This window comes from Zootoca vivipara, chromosome 6, assembly GCF_963506605.1.
Source record: "Zootoca vivipara chromosome 6, rZooViv1.1, whole genome shotgun sequence".
Taxonomy (NCBI): domain Eukaryota; kingdom Metazoa; phylum Chordata; class Lepidosauria; order Squamata; family Lacertidae; genus Zootoca; species Zootoca vivipara.
Window position 1 is genome coordinate 78,912,389 of NC_083281.1, and position 22,978 is coordinate 78,935,366.

The 22,978-nt window shown below is 44.4% G+C and overlaps 1 protein-coding gene across 3 annotated transcripts in view; it reads right to left on the reverse strand.

Annotated features, from left to right (window-relative positions):
- The window catches only part of PLCH2 (phospholipase C eta 2), a 331,389-nt gene that overhangs the window by 77,756 nt on the left and 230,655 nt on the right, over positions 1-22,978 (reverse strand). For all 3 annotated transcript variants that reach the window (XM_060276184.1, XM_060276182.1, XM_060276183.1), the window contains 4 exons: positions 16,906-17,109; positions 16,311-16,431; positions 8,604-8,775; positions 2,691-2,798 (listed from right to left, as the gene is read on the reverse strand). In XM_060276184.1, the coding sequence (XP_060132167.1) occupies positions 2,691-2,798; positions 8,604-8,775; positions 16,311-16,431; positions 16,906-17,109 (605 nt within the window). The remainder of the gene's footprint in view (positions 1-2,690; positions 2,799-8,603; positions 8,776-16,310; positions 16,432-16,905; positions 17,110-22,978) is intronic.

Genomic DNA, 22,978 nt, shown 5'->3' on the forward strand with positions numbered 1-22,978 from the left:
CTGCATCACAGGTTGCAGCCTCTGATAGCTCTACCCTCCATTAATTTGCCCAGTCCTCTTTTGAAGCCACCCAAAAGTTGGTGGCTATTGCTGCTTCCTGGTTTGTGCGACTTCCACCATTTAACTATGCACTGCAGGAAGAAGGACTTCCTTTTATCCATATTGAACCTTCCAGCATTCATGGTCCTGATCATGTTCATGGCCAGGCTTCTTTCTTCCAGATTTGTATGACCTGGAACGACTCCTGCAAGCACTTGTACTGCCAAGAACAATACACAGTTCACACAGGATGTGAGCCCGTTGCTCAGATGTGTGGCTCGTGTCCACCAGCAGCCATTTGTTCAAGTTTGTGGCCCCAGTTTTAAGGAACCTCCTTCCACTATAGGTCAGACAGCAACCCCCTCCCTGGCAAACATCCAGCATCTATTGAAAATGTGTTTCTTTTAATCCCACCAGGCATTTTAAACTGAATTCTGATATTATAGTTTAAACTGATTTTTAATATCATTGTTATAAAGCCGCTTGTACACCACTTAGAAACCATTGTTATTAATGGCTGGAATAAATAATATTTAAACAAAGTGCACCTATGTGAGACAGAATGATGGCCTGAGTTTTACCCTGTCTCTGATCACGAACAGGTGTGCGTTTTGTTTGGATTTTGCACAATTTGAGTTTCATAGTTTTGCTGAGCATTTTGATTGGCATTTAATGTTCCAATGCGATAGGACCACAACACCACCACCCAATATCTCTCTCACCCCACCCCACCACAGCCCACCCCCATTTCAGCACAACTGTGGTTTGGTAACGCAGCAATTTTCTACACTGCTTCAAAGCTAAGCAACCTATAACTCTATGACGGACAATCTGCTTTTACGATACCTTCCACTTGGAAAGGGTGCAATGGGTCAGGAAAGAGAAGAAGACAAAAAGCCATCAAAGGGAATGTAAGACATCACAAAAGAACTGATAGTTGGGTTGACAAGGTCAAAGAAGATTTGAAAGCCCCCCCCCCCACCTCCAGTACAGCACAGGTCTAAAAAGTTTGTCCTCAAAGGAAACACTTAGGAGAACCAAGAGGCAAAACTTTTCCTGGACTGTTATTACTGCACCTTTGAATAGTCCCCCCCCCAAAAAAAAACATCACACCAAAGAAATCCACCACATAGAAAAAACAGCATGTCAAGGAGACAGTAGAACAGAACCCTTTTTAAAATCTCTGCAGTGAAGTATTGTTTTTCCTTCTGAAAAATGCAAACATTCAAACAGGCAGTCCTCAACCTGCAACCTTTAGCAGTCCAGGAAATGCATTTCTTTGTAATTCTGCTGAATGGATAAAGGCAAAAACAACAAGAGGAATGTAGCAATAATAAGGTGAGGATAAGTGATAGCAAATCTGGAAGAAAAAAACCAAGAGTAATAGTACTACCAAACAGCCATCATTTTCTCCATTGCCTTCTGCTTCAAAAAATGGTATTCAATTATTTTTTAAAAAAACACACACAAACCTGCCTGTTTCCCATCATCCCTGACCACTGGTCCTATTATCTAGGGGTGATGGGAGTTGTAGTCCCAAAACATCTGGAGGGCTGAGTTTACCTATGCCTCTATATGGGAAAGATGGAGAGCCTGGGGCCGTCAAAGATTCCCCACAATTGTCCTGGTTCTGTACTGCTTTTTGAAGCATCAGAGGCTTTCCGTGTTGCTAGATCCTGCTAAGGTCATATTGCCTCAACACATGCAGGCTCTTTTCCCCTTTAGAAAAAACCCTCCGCCTGTGGCAGTGTATTCCCGTCAAGCACATGCCATATGTTTAACCAGGCCCATAATCAAACCACTACACCACATTGCCTCTTTACTTTGGATAAGAGCACAGCGGTGGCACAGTGTAAAGTGCGCAGGTAGTATGGCCTAGTGCAGACATCCCCAAACTGCGGCCCTCCAGATGTTTTGGCCTATAACTACCATGATCCCTAGCTAACAGGACCAGTGGTCAGGGATGATGGGAATTGTAGTCCAAAACATCTGGAGGGCCGAAGTTTGGGGATGCCTGGCCTAGTGGCTTGAGTGTTTAACTGGAAAAGCATGTGGCATGTGGTTCACAGGGATATATTGCCACAGTAAATGTCTTTCACCGTGATCTACAGCCCTGGATCAACGTGAGATAAAACTCTGGAAGAGAACACCACTTTTCTCCTAGCAAATCTTCTGGAGGGGGAGGCTGTGTGTGTGTGTGTGTGTGTGTGTGTGTGTGTGTGTGTGTGTTTAAGTCTGGGATGGTGTGTCTGTGAAGATGGTTCTTGTGGGGTAAGATGTGTGGGGTGTTTCAGTAGGGCATGCCATTTATCCCTGTGGATAGCTCAGTTGGTATAGCATGAGGCCCTTGATCCCAGGGTCATGGGTTTGAGCAATAGTTTCCCTACATGGCAGGGGGTTGGACTAGATGGCCCTCATGGTCCCTTCTAACTCTACAGTTTTATGATTTCAGGGGTTGAAGAACAGTCCACTGTAAAAGGGTGGGGTGTTCTTCACAGCTAACAAAGCACCCCACCCCACCCCAGTTCCTGCAGAAACACCTTTACTCAGCTCAGCTTTAACACTGGCAAATGATATTCACTAGATCAGTCCCAACTCCACTTTGCGCCAACTTTTGCATTAAGGGCCCCCTTCCGCATCGCAATACTTACGTCTCCATTCATCAGTTTACAATCATCTTCCATCTCATCGGCGCTGTCCTCATCAGACACTTCTCCTTCCTCTACATCTTCGCTAATGTTAGCTGGAAGTTTCTTCCCCTGGGAGGCAAAAGCATAATTAAGCTGCACAAACTAGAAATAAGAATCAATACAAAGTACTGTATTGATGGCTCACTTAGCCAAGTGAGCATTAAAAAAAATATCAGAGAGAGATATGCATACACGCACACATTCATTTTTTGCATTTTTATTCCATCTAAGGAGCTCAGGGTAGTACACTCAGGGTAGTCCATCTCCCTTATTTCATCTTCACAACAACCCTGTCAAGTAGGCATACCACTGTTTGGGCAGAACATAATTTATAGCTGTCCCCATTTGGGCACCCAAAAAAGCAACATCTTCAAATGCTGTTTGTGTCATTTTGAAGAGCCAAAACTTCGCCCAAGGTCCAGGTTGCTTTGATACCAATGCCTCAAAATGGAGGAGTCCAAAGCAGGCAGGGTAATATATATTTATTGATTGATAATCTTCACAGCCTCCAAATCCTTAAAAAAAGGGGGGGGGGCTGAAAGACCTAAGGTTATCCATTATGAGAGAAGAATCATCCCAGGTACTTATCAGAAGCTCCATCTAAATGAATCACTTCAAAGATGGGAGAATTTCTTCAAGAGAGTTGCCATTGATCTCTTGCACTTGAAAATTCAATCGTCTATAAATGGCCACCACCAGGAGCAGACTGGATTAAAATGCTTGGTGAAAGTTAACTGAACAATGTCAAGCTCTGTGTGGTACACAGGGAGTGTAGAGAGCACAGGGGCAGAATCCTGAGGTCCTCGGGGCTCCACCTCCCAATCAGCCCCAACCGCATGGTCAGTGGCCTGAGATAACACCCGTTTTGGTCCAGAAATATCTGGAGGGCCACATGTCCCACAGTCCTGTCCCTACTAGCCAAGGTGGCTGTGTTTTGCCTCCACTGCCACAGGCAGGCAGCAAAACAGAGTATATCCGTGCCTGGGAATCACAGGAGGGGAGAGCGCTGATACACTCAGCTCCTGCTTGCCGGCTTTCTATAGGCACCTGACTGGCCACTATAGGGACAGATGCTGCAGTCCAATTGGCCTGATCCAGCAGCCTCTTCTTATGTCCTTATAGTGAAAATCCATTCTCAGGAAGGTAAAGGTAAAGGTAAAGGATCCCTGGACAGTTAAGTCCAGTTGAAGGTGACTATGGGGTTGCAGCACTCATCTCGCTTTCAGGCCGAGGGGGTCGGCATTTGTCCACAGACAGCTTTCTGGGTCATGTGGCTAGCATGACTAAACCACTTCTGGTGCAACGGGACACTGTGATGGAAGCCAGAGTGTACGGAAGTGCCATTTACCTTCCCACTGCAGCGGTACCTATTTATCTACTTGCACTGGTGTGCTTTCGAACTGCTAGGTTGGCAGCTGGCACAGAACAACAGGAGCTCACCGCATTGCAGGGATTCGAACCGCCGACCTTCCGATCGGCAAGCCCAAGAGGCTCAGTGGTTTAAACCACAGCACCACCCACGTCCTCCCAGTAAGAATATGCACTGACAACAAGATTCATTTTAGACCTCATTTTGGCACTATGGGAAACAGTCCGGTTCTGTCTTGGGAGGCTGACCAATTTGATCCAGGTCTAAATCTCAGTTAAAAGAAACTAAGTTGTGTGCCTCCCCATTCACTATGGGGTGGTGGTGTTATTACGGGGGGTTATTATATTATTATCATTGTTATTACTACTGCTACTTTTAAAAAGCAGCTCTAAGTTTTCTTATAACAGCTATAAGTTTGAAGCAAGCTTGTTTTCTCCTGCTCTGGAGGGTAGGACTCAAACCAATGACTTCAATTTACAAGAAAGGAGATTCCGACTAAACATCAGGAAGAACTGTCTGGTAGTAAGGGCTGTTCAAAAGTGGAAAAGTCTTCCTTGGGAGGTTGTAGACCAGGCATCCCCAAACTGCGGCCCTCCAGATGTTTTGGCCTACAACTCCCATGATCCCTAGCTAACAGGACCAGTGGTTGGGGAAGATGGGAATTGTAGTTCAAAACATCTGGAGGGCTGAAGTTTGGGGGTGCCTGTTGTAGACTTTCCACCTTCCTTGGACGCATGTAAGCAGAGGGTGGGTGGCCATCGGTCATGGATACTTTACCTGAGATTCCTGCATTGCAGGCGGTTGGCCTCTATGACCCTTGGAGTCCCTTTCCAACACTACAATTCTATGATTCCTTTTGGCACATCTTAACATCTTAAGTCATAATAGCCTCTCGTGGTGGATAAAGGCCGACAAATGGCAGTCAAACAGCTCCATCAGGTCTGGGGTCAAGACGTATTTTTTTTTAAAGACTCCAGGCTGTGGGACTCCACAGCATGTAAGCGGCAATGCTGACCCTCTCTTGCTGGTCAAACTTTTTTTTATATGGGGGTGGGGAGGTTCAATGGGAGGAGCTTCTATAATGTCTGTCAGCAGCTGATTTTACGGTTGAGTGCCTGTTAAAAAAATGTTTTGCCTGAAATTTAACCTGTGCTGTGAAAGATTCAGGTTTGTCAAGTATTTTGATTCAAATGCTCCATTTTTATTTTTATTTTACTTTGGGGGAAAAAATAGATAACCATGACTAACAGGGCATAGTTAAGGCTATATAAAAAAAGAGAATTTCTCCTCTGTTAGCGTGACAGTGTCACTATGTGCTCAGAATGTCAGAGGGCTTATTAGCCTCTTACGCATGTATCTTGGGGCAACAATATGAATTCCATGTGCATATCCACACTCTCCAAACCAAAGCTCTGCTAAGGTACAGTTCCCAAGATTTTATTTTGCAGGGAGAAGTCATGACAGCTAAAACTTGCGTAAAACTGATATTGGCAGCAGAGTAAATGTGAAAAAGACCTATGTCTGTACTTTGAGTCTTTGTTTCATGGATGTAAGGGGGAGAGAGTATAGAGAACCTCCCCCTATCATCAGGAGCAGCTCCTCCCCAAGCAGCCATGGAAGCGCAGGGTCTGAAGGAGCTAGTCAGGAAGCAGAGAGGGAGAGCCAGGGCTCCGGCAGGATGGAAGAGCCCCTGCTCCACAGGCGGGAAGAGAGAGAGACGGAAAGGGGGGGAGAGGGAAAAGACGGAGGGTAGACCTTTTCCCCCCCCCCCGGCACTGGAATTAAGGAGGAGGAGAAAAGGGAGGAGATTCGCTGTCCCCAGGCTCTTATGTTGGTCAAAGGGGCGAAAAGGGGCAGTGCCGGATTCTGACACGGAATAAGCGGACATGAAACCGACAGCTCATCACACTGTAAATAACGTACACCAATAAAGACTCTGAAAGACAAGTGTGTGGAGAGTCGTTACTCAGGAGTAGCCGTAATAACCTCTGACAATACCTTAAAGGCCACAGCCTTCTAATTCAGGGCTAGCTTCTTCTAGGTAACACCACAGCTCATATCAGTCTCAAACAGTCCTCCCACAGTGATGCAAAGCATATAGTGTTTGACAGTTTAGAGACCTTTTGTTTTGCTTCTGCTCTGCATCGAAAAAAAACCTCTTTGACATTTCCTCGGACCCTTGTGATGGATAATTTGTTTTACAAATTTATAAACGGCTTCACAGCCAATGTGGTGTACAAGGAGATAAAATAGAAATATTACAACCTCCCCCAAAAGAATGAAAAACATTCCTACAAAATAAAAACAATTCCTAGGAATGCACAATTAATATTTCACAAATGACTGGGTCACAAAATGGGGGGTGAGGTATCAGTGATTGCCTAAACATCAGGATGCTGGGCATCAAATTTCAGCTTGTAATTGATTCCAGAGGGCTGGAGCTATGACACTTAAAAACCCACTTTCAAGTACAGGCTAAGTGCACCTCTGGAGCATGTGGTACGCTCAGGAAAACAATTGCTAGATACACAGATATGGGGAGGGGTGGTCCCATAGGTAACCTTGACTTAAGTTCTTTAAGGCTTTAAATGCTAAAAGCAAAACCCTTGAACTGCATACAACAGCATAGTGTTAGCTAGAGCAGCTCTCTCAATGGAGGTGCTATATGATATCAACGGGACATCCTTGTCATCACCCTGGCTGCTACATTCTGTAGCCCTAAGTAACATTTTAAACAACCTCTTTCTTATTAGTATGTCATATGCCCCCCCCAAGCCCCAGTAACTTTGAATAACACTGAATGCCATCTTCATTTGCAAGCTCTTGCCCGGACACTATCATTTAATTTTAGCTTGTAATCTTAATATAGTAAGCCTGAAGAGACTACGAGACTTATCATTATATCTAAGAGCTTTGGTGCAGAGTGGGTGGGGAATCAGCTGAGATTTATGGGAAGGCCCAAATGATGCAGCTGTTGAGAAGATTCCAGTTGAGTCCTAGTTACGGTAGACCAGAGTTCCCCAAACCAGGGATGTTTGGGACTACAATTCCCATCACCCCAACTATTGGTTATGCTGGCTGGCTATGGTGGCAGTTGTAGCCCAAGAAATCTGGGTGGCACCAGGTTGGGGACAGCAGCCAGAGACACCCTTCTGCCCCAAATAGTAAGGAGCTGTAGGAGTCCCTAGACTACCTCAAGCTTCACAAAGCACACAATCAAATTCACCTCTGCAATGGACCAAGGCAACAAAACCAAATCCACCCCCATTCACAGGCACTGGGAACATTAGAGTCAACATTCAGGCTGGCCAACAGGGGAAGCTTTTTCCATTTGATATATTAACAGACTGCCTGCTATATCCCACCACCACCACCACCACCACCCAAAAAATCCAGAGGGTACTTCACTTGCTGCCCTCGAATGTCTATCAAAATGTCAGGCAGCTTGCAAAGAGATTTAAACAGTAACACCAACAACCTTTGCCACCACTCCAGGGGATATTCCATTCAACAACTTCACCAGCTAGCCGTAACAAAAGGATGGCGGCAATGAGGACTGCTTGGCCGGCACGTAGGAGAGTAACGAGAGGGGAAGCTACAATGGCAGCACTTCGACTGGCTCTCCTGAGGCTAACTTCGCAAGCTTCATGCTACATGCCATTAGAGTTTGATTGATGTTAGGAGGATTCCAGAGAGACACTGGCTGTTCAACCATGGTTATTCATTTAGACACGCACAAACCTTTGCTGGGTCTACACTGGCTGCAGCTACAGCAAAGAGGAGCAGCCGCAGCACACACTGCGAATCTTAAAATTTGGAACAGTCTCGGGCTGGAAGATGGCCTGATGCTGAGGCTTCCATTCAGACACAGACATTGGAACAACGCTAAGCAAAAAGTGTCTCTCTCTGTATATACAGGTGAAACTCGGAAAATTAGAATATCATCGATAAGTGCATTTATTTCAGTTATGCAACTTATTATTTTTTACTTTTCTTTTAATTTCTACAAATGCTTTCTCTGGGAAATTCCACAGTAATTAAACAAATAGTTACAATAATACAAAAATAAACATCGCTATTACATTTCATTAATTACATTCCATTTATAATTGACCCGCCTAACGACAAATAATGACAACAAATAAAGGCTTGACATATCTTGCTTTGCATGGCATGCATCTATCTCATATATTGGTTTCACCTTTTAAGTTGTGTTACTGAAATAAATGCACTTTTTGACGATATTCTAATTTTCCGAGTTTCACCTGTACATATAGGAATAGTCACATATCCAGTGTTGCTTGAGAATTCTAAGAAACAAAAAAAATCAGTGCAGTTTTGAGAGGTTCACTTCACCATCTTGATTCAAAACGGGTTGTAATTGTATCCAAACCTGCTCCTCTGTCCCAGGAACCATCATGTGAAATGTGGTTATTTTATCTTAATATAGTGTATAGCTAACAGACAAACCAACAGCTTCCCAAAATATATAGCAGACATCTTACCTTGACTAGTATTTTCCCTTTCAGATTTTCTGGGGAAGGCAACTTTGTGGGATCTTCATTGCTCACGGAAGACAGGTCCAGTTTGTCCCCCAGGATTTCAATAAGATACTGGGCCATCTTCTTCTGCTGGCCCACACTGCAGTGGTTCTCGATGGACAAAATGACAGGATACCTTTGGAGGAGGAGAGCAAACCCACACAAGAGAAAATGGTTCAGTTGCACATCTGAGGTTTTTTCCTGTAATCACTTGCACAGCCACATTTCTGGTTCTAGCTCAAAAATGCGAAACACAAGAGAGTTCTTGGTTTGCACAGCATCTAGAGAGCACCGTGTAGACTATCCCTGGCTTAGATGGCCAGAATTTCATGTTTTCTTTTATATAAAAGTCACTCCCAAGCCTCTGTTCAATGACAAGGTTTGCGGCTTGGGACCCTTGTACCTACGGGACCGCCTCTCCTGGTATGCCCCGCGGAGGACCTTAAGGTCCACAAACAACAATACTCTGATCCCGAGCCATAAGGTGGCTAGATTGGCCTCTACTAGGGCCAGGGCCTTTTCAGTATTGGCCCCAACTTGGTGGAACGCTCTTTCACAGGAGACCAGGGCCCTGCGGGATTTGTCATCTTTCCGCAGGGCCTGCAAGACAGAACTGTTCCGCCTGGCCTTTGGGCTGGACTTAGTCTGACCCCTGTGTTTTCCTCCCTCATGGCTTGGATTTATGGACTACTTAAAATGAGGTTGATTTTAAATTTTAATATTGTATTTTAATCTGTATTTTAATTAATTGCTTTTTATGTTTAATTGTAATTTTATTGGTGTTAGCCGCCCTGAGTTTTGACTGGGGAGGGCAGGGTATAAATAAAAATTTATTATTATTATTATTATTATTATTATTATTATTATTATTATTATTATTATTAAATGCCTACTGGTTGGCCACTGTAGGAACGGGATGCTGGACCAGATGGGCCATTGGTAAGATTTAACAGGAATTTTCTTATGTTGTTTGGTCATTTCTTGCTTTTGAGGGAGGAGTCATGGATGTAGAGTAAAATTCAGTACGATTGAGAGAAGGCAATGTGCCTGGCCACAGAACAGAGACACACATACTGCCTCTACCCAAAACTGGGTCCCAACCAGTGGAGGCTGGTACGTTAGGGAGAATGGGGCATTGCTCCACCAACCTGCCTGCCTCCATACTTATAAGCAGTCCAGGGGGTGGCACTGCCTGTCGGCTTCCTCCTCCACAGTCTCAGTGTTGCTCCTTGTGGAACTCAGCAGGGAGGAGGAATTGACTGTGGCGCCACCTACTGCTGGGCTCCCTGCCTTCCAGCCTACCAGTCCGAATGGCCAAGCTGGATAAAAGGCAAATGGAAGCCTCCTCTGTGCAGTGCACCCTAGCAGTCATCTCCATCTCCTTGAGTACCCATCTTACCTCCTACGAGTTAAAAGAGTCAGTACTACTGGATAATGGATCACATAAACAAAGCAAGCAACATGTTCCTTTTACTTCTGGCGCCCATCATTATCTCGACACCTGAGCCAGTTTATTGTATGCAGCTTGTTGGCAGGCTCTGAGACCACCCTGAATATCCCTTAATTATCACATTTATGATAGCGGCAAGCCTTGTGGCTTGTCCTCCTCCGCTCTCCTGTTTTGCTTAAATGTAAAAAAAAAAGGGGGGAAATGCTCTTGCTAATAAAGGACTCTCAGAGTATTCAGAGGCGATAAAAACCTGAGATAGCATCTCATAAATAAGACTGTGGCTGGGGAAAGAGCTGAAAATACTGCCCAATTTATTCCCTGCACAGGCATCCAGGCTGCTTACGATCAGCCACCAGGCTACTTAAACAGAAAAAGGAACAGAAGGATCTGCTTGAATTTAGCACACTCTATGGCTGTTTTCTGCTCACCACTTTCTTTGTAAATGTGCAGTTGGGTCGTTTTGCTCACTTGAGCTGAATGCATGCATTGTGATTTTCCCTACTGCCCTAAGAATTGTTTATCAGGGCTGTAATAATAATAATAATAAATTGTTATTTATACCCCACCCTCCCCAGTCAAAACCAGGCTCAGGGTGGCTAACACCAATAAAATTACGATAAGACATAAAAGAAAAGAAAACAATTAATTAAAATTCAGATTAAAATACAATATTAAAATTTAAAATGCAGCCTCAGTTTAAGTAGTCCATAAATCCAAACCATGAGGGAGGAAAACACAGGGGTCAGACTGAATCCAACCCAAAGGCCAGGCGGAACAGCTCTGTCTTGCAGGCCCTGCGGAAAGATGACAAATCCCGCAGGGCCCTGGTCTCCTGTGAAAGAGCGTTCCACCAAGTTGGGGCCAATACTGAAAAGGCCCTGGCCCTAGTAGAGGCCAATCTAGCCACCTTATGGCTCGGGATCTCCAGAATATTGTTGTTTGTGGACCTTACCACTCCACGGGGCATACCACTGTAGGCAGTGGTAAGGGCAAGCGAAAATGTCCTGTTCCCCACCCCTTGCTATTTCACTGTCTCATTCACATACCCTCTTCGCAACATTTCTCTGATGGAAATAGGGACGTCATTTCACTATTTATGCCTCTCACATCTTATTGGGTGGCCCCAGCCACTCTGGGCAGCTTCCAACATATAGAAAAACACCATTAAACATTAAACTTTTTTAAAAAAAACAAAAACAAAAACTTCCCTATACAGGATTGCCTTCAGACGGCTCAGGGGTCAGATAACTCCATACCCTCCAACATTTCTCCAATGAAAATAAGGACATCCTAAGGAAAAGCAGGACATTCCGGGATCAAACCAGAAACTGGGATGGCTTCTCTAAATCAGGAACGTCCCTGGAAAACAGGGACACTCCGAGGGCCTGCATTCAAAGGTGACAAAATGGGATTCTAGCCACAACTCTATCTCTGGTGGTGGCAAAGTTTCTCACATCAGCTAGCAGATGCCATTTTGTTTTATGACTGCCACAGACATACAGTTGTATCCAGTGGGCCAGATACTTAGTCAAGTTCATTAAATTCAATGTTCATTAGTCATGTTCATTAACTTTGATTAGGACTAGTGTTGCTGCAGATTTCAGCCAGAAGTAAAAACCTTCAGACTTTCAGCTTGACCCTAGTGGGTACTCTGTATGTGCTAAACATTCTCGCATTTCCGAACCAAGAAATACCCTGAACTTCACATTCGGTATAAATTATGCAAAGTGAGAGAAATTTCGGAAGTGCTTTTCTTTTGCATAATTGAGTCTGGTTTCACCAGTTATGGATAGAAGCCATGCTCCCTGAACTCGGCAAACTGTACTTGGGTTCTTAGATTCCACCAGGTTACGCCTCCACACAGTGTGCCAAGGGCATTTTCAGAAAGGAAAATTGACAGATTTGCCTGTCCCTAGCCCACAGATCATAGTTTGAGAACTTCCACGAAAGAATGGGATGTATACAACTAAGTTCTACTCGGAATAGATCCACGGACATTAACGGACCTGAGTTAGTCATCTCCATTAATTCCAAAGGGTCTGCTCTGAGCAGGACTAAGCAATGGCTACAACCCAGAGTTGGGGGGCAGGGGGTTGACTGTTCAACCTGAGAATTCTGCTGGTGTGTATATTTAGAAATATAAGCCACAAACACACAGAGAGAAAGCCACAGTCTCCCGCCGGGGAAGATTCATTAACCGGGTCTAACAGCGCTGGCACCACACTGTAAAGGACAGACTTTACAAGCCAATCAATCAATCTCCTGGCTCTCTTTGGGGTTTCAGTATCTATTTTTGGATTCTCTGAGCTTAGGCACTGAAAGCGCTCCATATGGCTTGGAGCTCATCATACGGCTTTGAGAGGAAAAGTGGATTCAAGGTGAGACGATGGAATGATGGAAAGGCAATTCCACACCAGTTGCCCCAGCGCAAGCCATTACTCGTTATCATCTCCACTAAATCGGCCATGCCTGACTAAGCCTGCCATGTCCACACTATGCGCTATGCACAAGGCAAGAAAAAAATCAATAGAGGTGGGGGGTTTTTGGCCAAAAGGCATGGGGCTCAGTACCTGCCCCAGCTCAGTTTACCCTCTTCGCTGAATTTCAGGCCACAATCACATCATGATGCATGTAAAGCACTAAGAAGATGCCACTTAAAACAGCCATGGCTTCTACCCCCCCCCCAAGAATTCTGGGAGCTGTTGTTTGTTAAGGGCGCTGAGTGACGTCAGGAGGCCTCCTATTTCCTTCATGGAGCTACAATTCTCAGAGTGGTTTAACTGTCAACACCTCTTCACAGGCAACGTGGCTGGCCTGAGGCTGTGCACATTAGTATTTTGGAACACAGCTAGGTCATTCATTCTTCTCAATTTGGATTGAAGCTGGTTTGGGGGTGGGGGAATGCAACAAAATGCAGCATTTCATAAGAAAACAATGGGATAGATACAGGATAGATATGGGTTGCAGCTAACGCCATATGTGCATCGCTTTCAAAACCAGAGATGGGTGAGCACTGGATGCAGAATTAACAGGAGTGTGTAGACAGGGTAAGTGAGACAGATGCCTGTTTGGACATCCACCGAGAAGGTGCAGCAGGAGGAACCGAGCTGTGTGTACTATCTTTGCAATCTTCCACTGATATCTGGCAGCGTCAGGGTGCCCTCAGCAAGAAATTGTGCATTTAGTGTGGCGGCAACGGTACCAGAGTTATTGAACTCTCTCCCTAGTGAAATCAAGTTGGTATAATCCAGTATAATCCTTCAGGCATCAACTAAAGACTTGTCATTTCACCAAGCCTTCTTCCGAAAATGATTTATAGTTTTTATAGCCTTCTTGGCAGATCAACCGTTTTTAACATTTCTGTTTGTTTAATGTATTCCGCTTGAATGGTCTTGCTTCCAGACTGTCGCTACGGTTGAGTTGGGATACCAATCGCATGCAAGCACATTCAGGGGCCACTATTATAATACAGTGCAACAACCCCCCCCCACCCCCCCACCCCCAAAGATCAGACTTTTTGCATGGAGGAAAGTGAGGGGGAAATGCTCTGGAAAGTGTGAGAAAGCACTTGTGTTGATGCAACATCATATAACCTCCCCACCAACAAATCAGGGCAAATGCTCACTGAATAGCCAATGTTATCTAGTCTCCCTGGAAATAAATCACAGTGGATGCTCAACAAACAGCTGTCTGCAACTACCTCTTTTTATGCTCTTTTGGTTTAAACTGAAATTCTGTGCATTGCATAGGTATGCTTTATATATGTTTGTGCTATGGAAATTAATAATAGTGCTAATAATGATGCCATTACCCTACACCCCTCTTCCTTGCTTCTTCCAGCTACAGCCTCATCCTTATCACTGAACGCCACCATGACTTACTTCTGAGTCATATGCATTCAGAATTGCACTGACAGTATGCCTTCACTGTGAAATTTAGACTTGTTTTGTAACAGTTTTGACTTCCACAGCTCCCCAACTCCCAAAGAATTCGCACAGCAGAATGTTAAAAAAACAGTATATACTTTAGATAGTTTGAAACAGCAAATTCATGGGGGATAAGGTTTCTCAGTTGCAACTAGTCACAACACATAATCTCCAGGTTCAGGTGCAGTCTGAACATTCTGTTTGCAGGCTACTTATTGGGTTAACCACTGTGGGGAACAGATGCTTAGCGAGATAGGCAGTAGCATCTTGTCCAGCAGGGCAGCTGGGGCACTGCCCCATCAACCTCAGTGTCCTCATTCAGCCCCAGAGCTTGGCACGGCTTGTCTGATTCCTCCTCCTCAGTCTCAGCGTTTTAAAACTTAGCAAGGAGGAAGATGGCAGCAAAACTGTCATTGGAAGTGGCTCCACCTACTGTTGGCCTCCTGCCTTACATCTTGGAGTCTCAACAGACACTGTAGATAGGGTTACAAATAGGTTTTCTTGCGTTCCTAATTCTCAGGGCTTTTTTTTCAGCTGGAACTCGCCAGAATTCAGTTCCGGCACCTCTCAGGTGGGCACCATTGCCATTCTAAGAGAACAAGGGAGGCATTCATGGCGAGTTCCGGCGCCTCTTTTTCTAGAAGAACAGCACTTCTAATTCTGTGCATTGTAATCCCGTCAGAGTACGACAAATACTGTTAAGATATCCTGAGCCCTTCTGGCTTGTACAGTGAGAGCAGATGGAACTGCTATCACAGCTTTAAGTTTGCGGAATCAAAGCACGAAAAGAGGGAAGTCACATAAAAGAGCTTCTCCACACATTCTTCGAAGCCACTGCAAACACTGGCTGCAGGAACTTACCTTGACACAGAGACCCATTATTCTCAGACAAATAGGACAAGTTAAAATAAAAAATCTCTCTGATTATCTGAGTGATTCTAGATTCAGAGGCAACAAATCTCATCCCATCTGAGCAGGATGCATTTCTGCCATCTGGATAAAGCACTCTTGGACTTTGTCTCCTGCCTGACAAAATACCCTGTAGTTTGGAGGCCAAGCAACTGGGTTGTCAGCTACCTGCTAATAAACAGTCGTGTTTTCAGTGGAACTTGTCTGTCTCTGGTCCATTATGTCAAACAAGACACTGCTCCACTAATATCCCCCTGGCCTGCCTTCTTTCTTACAAACAGAGGGAACTGAACTAAAACTCCCACCAACCCTGACCATTAGCCTTGCTGGCTAAGACTGATGGGAGTTGTACTCCAGCAGAATCTGGGGTGCTACAGGTCCCCCACCCCCATGATCGCATTAGGCCAAGCATTCCTGAGACTTTGAAAAAGAGCAAGAAGAACAGTGATAGGCTGGTCTTGAAATTGGCTCCCCCTGTGCTTCTTGGGGTCCTTCCGAGAGTTAGCTAAGAAAGCTCGGGAAGACCAAACCTAGGACTCAGCTACACAGCTGCAAATAAAACGTTTAGAATGTCTTGTAAAGTGCAACATACAAATGTGACACTAGATGGCGACAGTGAGCTACGCAAAATCCAATGTATTTTTCAAAACGTTTTAAATTTAAAATAAAGCATCTCCACACCTTTTTGTTTTTTAAAAAATATGTGTGTAGATTCCACCCTAGAAGACCCCTTCCCCTTTTGCATGCAAATTTAAGCTTGGAAAGATGAAGCCTGGGGGAATGCCAATAGTACGTACGAGCTCCTCTTTTGTATGCCAATTTGCCCTTCAGGGAAGGGCTGGCTGATGACAACAAAGGTCTTTTAGGCCTCATCTTTATGGCTCAGATCCACTGCTGCTGGTATCCACAGCAACAGTAATTCCCAGTGTCTCCCAATTTGATTTATTTAACTCAGAAGCATTGGTAGCTACAATTGCCATGCATCCCATGGGCTTTGGGGATAATGGCTATGCACCCAGGCTGTAAGGATAATGCCTACAGGAATCTAGTATTGCCCAGCTAACCCTCTCCCACCACTGGTTCCTTAATTCCCAGGGATCAGTCTACTAGAGAAAGTGGGAGGGTGAGCAAGGAAAGTTAGATGGAGGGCAGACAATACGGGGAACCAGACTTTAATATGAAGACCTAGGGTGGTTGGGTAGACAGTGGGCTTGGCTCTTAATAAAACATAGACACTCTAAACCAAATTTCCATACACCTGCATCTCCCAACACGGTAGTCTGTCCTCTCCCAGAACTCCCCCAACATCACAAAATAAATGAATCTAATGATGGCGGCTGATCTTCCACCCAGTTCTTAAAATATAGCACCCACATGGATACCTACTCGCTCTTGATGAAGGCATATTTGTTTATGGTCTCAATCACATCTTTAAAAAGGATCTTGGAGGTGAGGGTGTAGCCATGGTGGACGATAGGCTCACCATCTGGCCCATCCCAGCAGTCAACTGCAAAGGGGAAGAACAAAAACAGAAGGTTTAGATTTAAGGGGGGGGGTTCTAATAAATCCATTACCGCGGTGAATGTTGTAATATCTGAATGTTGTAATATATCTTAGACCAGCTATGATGGTAAGCTCCTAACTTGTCACCTTTGTTCTTCTGAGGCTGTGATTTTCCATTTTTTAATATTGTGTAATTTCTTTAATGGTTCCTTGACCATATTAAATATTTGACAGATCTCTCTCTGAAACTCTGGAGAGCTGCTGTCACCAGTGAAGGTAATACTGAGCTACACAGGCCAATAGTATATTTAAAACAAACAAACAAACACCCTGCTATGGCAGACGAACATCTCCTCTTGTAAGGATGATGATGGGTAGAAACAAGTATCTATGGAACACATAAATGATTCCGCAGTTGCGTTGTTGTTTTTTTTAACAAAAGGGGGTGGGCAATGGGGTGTGTGCTTTGGGTCCGTACCTTCAACGCAACGACATCCAGACTGCAGAACCCAAGAGTACATGTCCACTCTGGACTGAGACATCAGCTGGTCCCCCATGAGGTAGGTGTTATGAGAGGAGGTGATGAAGTAGTGACTCAAAGGGCAAGTCATGTCCTGGTTGACTTGGTAGTGCTCTGGGTTGAAGATATCCCCAGCCGGGCTGCGCATGTAGTTGGTGAACCCTATGGAAGGAAGATCACGTGGGCTGGATTAATGATGCAATTAACCTGCCAGTAGGGGGATAATTGTTAGAGGGTTGGACAAGGCCTAGGGAGGCCTGGGTCTAAATCCCCACTCACTACGGAACTCCTGTAGTGTTCCATGCAGGCAAATAATTCAGCATTCCTAACCCTTTCTCGAACTCTCCCCACAGTCATGCTGAAGAAATGTATTTTAACAATCAGTTGTATTTTAGGGGCAGCAGTACTGCAGGTAAGTCCCATCTTCAAACACCACCATGGGGTGGGGAGCTAGCCTTCTCCTTTGCAAGCAGAGGCTGGGTGGACCACCTGCTAGGGTTGTTGTAGCAGCAGATTCCCTGCACTGAACTCTTTATTTATTTGTGGGACTTCTAAACTGACCTTTGTCAAAATAGATCCCAGGATGGTTTACAAACATTGATTCTTATTATTCTATGATTAGATGATATTCTTTTTTAAAAAAAATCCTGGAAGGTAAAATTATTATTTTTTCTGAGCAGCTCTGTCTGAAAATTAGCAGGCAATCTCAGAGATAATTTCTCTAGAAAACTACTTGCTTTAGGGGGTGGGAATCATAGACATTTAGGATCAACGCATTCCTTACAAGGTACTTTAAACTAGTTTTGCACAAATGCACCCCAATCTGATTCTTATTCTTATTATTTGGTGGGGGAATAGCCCAAATTAATTAAGGTGACATCCACAGGGCATCCATAAATTAATCTGAGCAGCAGGAGTGCTACCTTGGCCCCGCAACCATGGGTTGAAATTTGTGGGTGCTCGGGCACCCAGGGAGTTGGCGCCTATGCTGAGCAGATTAATTTGGAGATACTTTGAGGGGGTTTCCCCCCCGAAGAGTTGAACAGTGCTTGGTTGAGAGATCACTCATATATTGGGTATGCATGCATTCTGCTACTAACTTAGCTAAAGCACACTTTGCTGGTATTGTTTCCCCAAAGTTGAAAACCTATTTGACAAGAGCTAATGGTACAACCAGCATATGTGCATATACATCATGGGGCACAATGCCCCTCTCAATTTACTTCTAACTCTCTGAGAAATGGTTGTTACCCGTCCCCTCCAATCTAAGAATTAGTCTGCACGCTTTCCTGTAGGGACTGAATCTCCCCCATGTTCCCCAAGGGAATCCGTCCCAGATATTAAAAATGCACTTGAAGGAACTATAACCCCTACCCCAAATACCTTATTCCAGGCTGCAAGGGTACCAATGAAGCCCGTAAACAGTCCAAGAAATGGAGAAGCAGCACCACGGAGCTCACTGTGGAGCCAGGGAACGCTATGATGGATGCCAGGCACACAACAGGAGCAAGCTAGGCTGTTGCTTCAGCAATGGTCTAGACTAGAGCAGGCATCCCCAACCTCCAGCCCTCCAGATGTTTTGGACTGCAATTCCCATCATCCCTGTTAGCTAGGGATCATGGGAGTTGTAGGCCAAATCATCTGGAGGACCACAGGTTGGGGGTGCTTGGTATAGAGGCCCATGAGGGCTGAAGTAGGTTGTTGTTTCTGGCTCCACCCCCTCTGAGGAAGACTCGGGACTTTTAAAGGGCCCATGCCATATTCCTCAAGTCCTGGCTATTGTGGTGCTGGAGTGTCTCTTGCTCAGTCTAGATGTGAAGGGATAGGAAAGTGGTGCCCCTTGAGTTGTCAAAAGTTCCAAGGAGGCATCTTCAGTATTGCAAGTTGGGAGGGCTAGTGCCACAAATGCACTGTTGACCCATGAGGTCCCCCCTCCCATAGAAGTGGTTCCTTCTTTATTTTCAGATACCTCCTCTGACAGCATGAGCCTGCTTCCTAGGGCGACAACACCCCCCAAAATCCATTGCACTAACTGCTGCATTTTCGTTTTCATGTTTCACTGCAGTTTTAAGACCCTGCAAGTTCCTTTCTTCAATCAGCGGAGAACTGGGGGTGGGGAATCAATCCTTTGTCCAAAGGGCTCCTACATTCCCCCCCCCCCAGGAGTTTAGACCTGGCTCTATCCCACACACAGAGGCTATTCTGCTAGGGTCAGGTGCGCCACAGGCAAAGTAACCAAAATGCTCTATATTAAGGGACGATCAAGCATTCTGTTTAGAAAATAATCTGTATGATCAAACACACCTTCTGCACATTCCCTGACATTTGAGCTAGCCAGGTCCATGGAGAATTAATTAAGCCGTGAAAGCCTGCCTCGAGAACTGAGCTGGGATAAGAAAGGCTACTTATGAGATGGAGGAAAGTAACTCAAGTCTGCTTTTAGCAACTGAAACTTTCCCTCCGCTCATTCAGCAACCTTTCAAACAAACAGCCCCACCTGGGGCGACAGATGCAGATTTCGATCGGGCAAATCCTCTCCAGACCAGTTACACACGTTGAAAGCTCCCCAACCCCCAATGTGATTTCTCAGACCCACGGGAAAACCAGGCTTAAGATTTTAAAAAAAACCCTCCATTGGATGTTCCTAATGATTTGCTATTGGCTTTTCTCTTTCAGCTGGTTGATCTGCACCTTCTATGTGTGTCTCACCCGCTCTACTTGGTTTATATATTTTCTAATCTCCCCCAACAGCATTTTGCTGTTTTGACTTTGTGTCTGCTCTTGGGCTGTGTGACAGCTTTGTCAATTTTTGTTGCTATAGCCTTCCTAGCAACCGAGCTTGAAGAGCAAAGCTATTCAACTTGGATGTCTGAAGTTTGTGTGTGTGCGTGCGTGCCTGTCTTCAGGCATGTCACCAATTCCAGTACATTGAGCTTATTTAGCAGCAGAGCTTTAGGTTTCATGGTTTCTGTTATCATTAAGGATATACGAGTCTCACTTAATCTCATCCTGAAATTTAAGATGTTTTGTTTTTTTAGCAGTCAAATCAAATGCTCAAAACAGACACCGAATACTAGAACACTAGGAAAATCAATTTTTTTTGGATGTTCCTCTCTTTTCCCGGACAGTCCTTTCCTTGGGGAAGAAGGAAGGGGGCAACAAGCAGCCAACAACTCCTAATGCAGATGATCCTTTCCATGTCTTTCCTTGACTCAAATGATTCCTTGACTCATACAGAGTGTCTTTCCCTAGCCAAGGACCATACGGTTTATAGATCAAGATTCCTGGCAGGAATTGATGATGTGTGCATCATATGCAGGCAAGGCAATGCCTTGCAGGATGTCTCCTGTGTCAAAAAGAGCCCTCTGCTTTCGGTCACTCATTCCTCAAGGCAAGGCTTTCCCTTCTCTTGTTCCACCCTTAGCTAGGGATGTTGGAGGTATCCAATAAAAATGGAAAAAGGAAGCCGAAATCACCATGTTCATCTCTGATCACGGATAGATATCAGTCAAGCACACACAATCGGCATTTGTTCACATCATGGTTGCCGTTTCAGTCTGCAAACGATAGCTAATAAATGACCTTTACTTTTTACATTGTTTTGATGTTTCCTTTACACCGAAAAGAATGTAGGTCGTGTTCAGTTTCGAAAACACATGTCAGAATGGAAACCAGTGCCTTGTTATACACCCTTGCCCCTTGCTATAATCAGAAAGGCCACCGATGATTAAGATAGCCACTTACACATCAACGCCCAAAAAGGGCAAAAGAAAATGCCACTTTATATGAAATGTGCACCTGGTAATTTTTATAGAGAGGTTTAAATTTAGATATAATCACTGTAATTTAAATATAAATGCAATGCATCTCATCATGGTGCAGAAGACTACAACCAGCTGAGCTGGGTGCCTGGTCAGTTGCTGTCCAAGGTGCTTAATTGTGGGTGGGTCACTCAATGCCCTCTCCTGCTCTTCCTTCTTAGGGTTCATGGACTGGCCAGCCCTTCAAACAGAGGATTTTCCTCTGCAACGTAGGACACATGGCCACCTTACAACCCCCCCCCTCAAAAAATAATTATAGCATTAAACTAAATAATCAACAATATGTACTGCCTCATTTGCAGGTAGAGCTGGCTCTGGGCAGATTAACACAACCTTGCTAAGCTTATAAAAGTTGTAACTTCACTTGCTCCAATACTAAACTCAGGTCAAGGTAGGGACCCAGAGGAACCAGAAGGAGGTATTGTCATGCTAGGAGAGAAACAATGAGGATTGCAGATGTACAAAAAATATATATTAAAACATAAACTTTTAAGAGGGCACACACACCAGGAAAATAAATAACAGCAACCTAATAAGGACTCGTGCATGCTCAGTAGCTATGGAATGTTCAGCGGTGGGTGGGAAAGTGTTTATTTTACTTATTTTGAGCATTTGTACTCCACTCTTCAGCTGAAAATGCTCCCAGAGCAAGCTTACATACAATCAGAACTAACCTGTAGGCTAACAATCTCTTTTTAAACAAAAACACAGACACACAACACAAAAGGAACAAGAAGGGAAGAAGAAAACCAAAACTCGGGCACCAAGATGATGGAATGAACCTTCCTATCTCTCCCACTGAGGCAGCTTCAGCCCCTTACAGTTTGTAGTGTCCAGGAAGAGAGCATGACTAGCTGAAATCCTGAAGTACAGGATTCCGGTTAGCGAGGAAGTTACGCTGCAATATTTTGTTGCAGATCTCACTTTGTGGCTGTGTGCACATCATCCATTTAAAATGCATGATTTCCCCTCAAAGAATCCTGGGGACTGTAGTTCACCCCTCAATTCACAGCACCCTTAATACACTACAGTTCCCCTGATCCTTTGGGCAAAGTCATGTGATTTTTAAACTCACTTTAAAATGGATGGTGGCCACACTCCCTGTATATCTATCGGTGTGGCAACATTATCAGACACCCCCAGAAGGAAGGAGGTGGGGAATTGTTGGGCCAATTCAATTTCCCTTGGCTTCCAGGCTGTGTGTGGAGGGGCAGAAAGGGATTGGCTAGCTTTAGACCCACAGCTTTCATTTATCACCCCCTTCTCTGACTTTTTCTCTGTATAAACAAGGCATGATCATTTTTCAAGTCTGACTCTGACTTAATCCAATTGCATGAAATCAATACTTTAAAGAATGTGGCAGTTCTTGAGAAAAAGTTGGATGTTTGCAGGAGTTGGTGACAACGTGGCGAGATATTGCTCACTTGTCAGAACACATATCATAAAATAAAAGGTCGAAGAACGAACCTCTGATGGTGCTGCAGTAATATTTGCTCCCCCACCCCATCAATATTTTATGTCTGCTTGTGAAAGTGGCAGCTTTACTTTGTTTATTTATGACAATCAGCATTTTCCATGCATAAGCCTTAAACCTGCATTGGTCAGACTGCTCATTTACAGTAGAAGTGTTCTTCCTCCTCCATTTCCTCTTCCACATGAATAATAACCATGCTGATATGTAACTTTAAAAACCGGTGTCTGGTTTTGTTTGTTTTTTTCTTCTCCCTCTCCATTCCTTTTCCCTTTTGTGCCATGCCTTTGCAACTGTACTACTACTCTTGCTACTACTTATCAGCTGCCCTGGAAGCCTCTTTGGGCATAAGAGTGGGATAAAAGAGTGGGATAAAATTCTTTAGATAAGCAAGTGAAATAAAATAAAGTAACAAAATAGATAATTAAGCAGAGGTTTCCATATCTAAACCTCAGCATTTTACAGAATGGGGATGGAGGCAGCACACAATTCTTTATACTTTCCTGTAAAGTGAAGGGGGAAATTTGCTTATTTCAACCTCACACCACACATCTAAACATAGCACATACAGGCACCACTTCCAGATACTTCTTGTCGTCTAGTGCTCCCTGCCCCCTGCAAAAATGACCTCTTAACATTCAACTTCTTGGCTGTTCTCAATCATAAATTTAGTTGACAGACTGACAGAAGCCTCCCCAATTCCTAGTTTCTTTTGTTGGACTACAACTCCCATCATCTC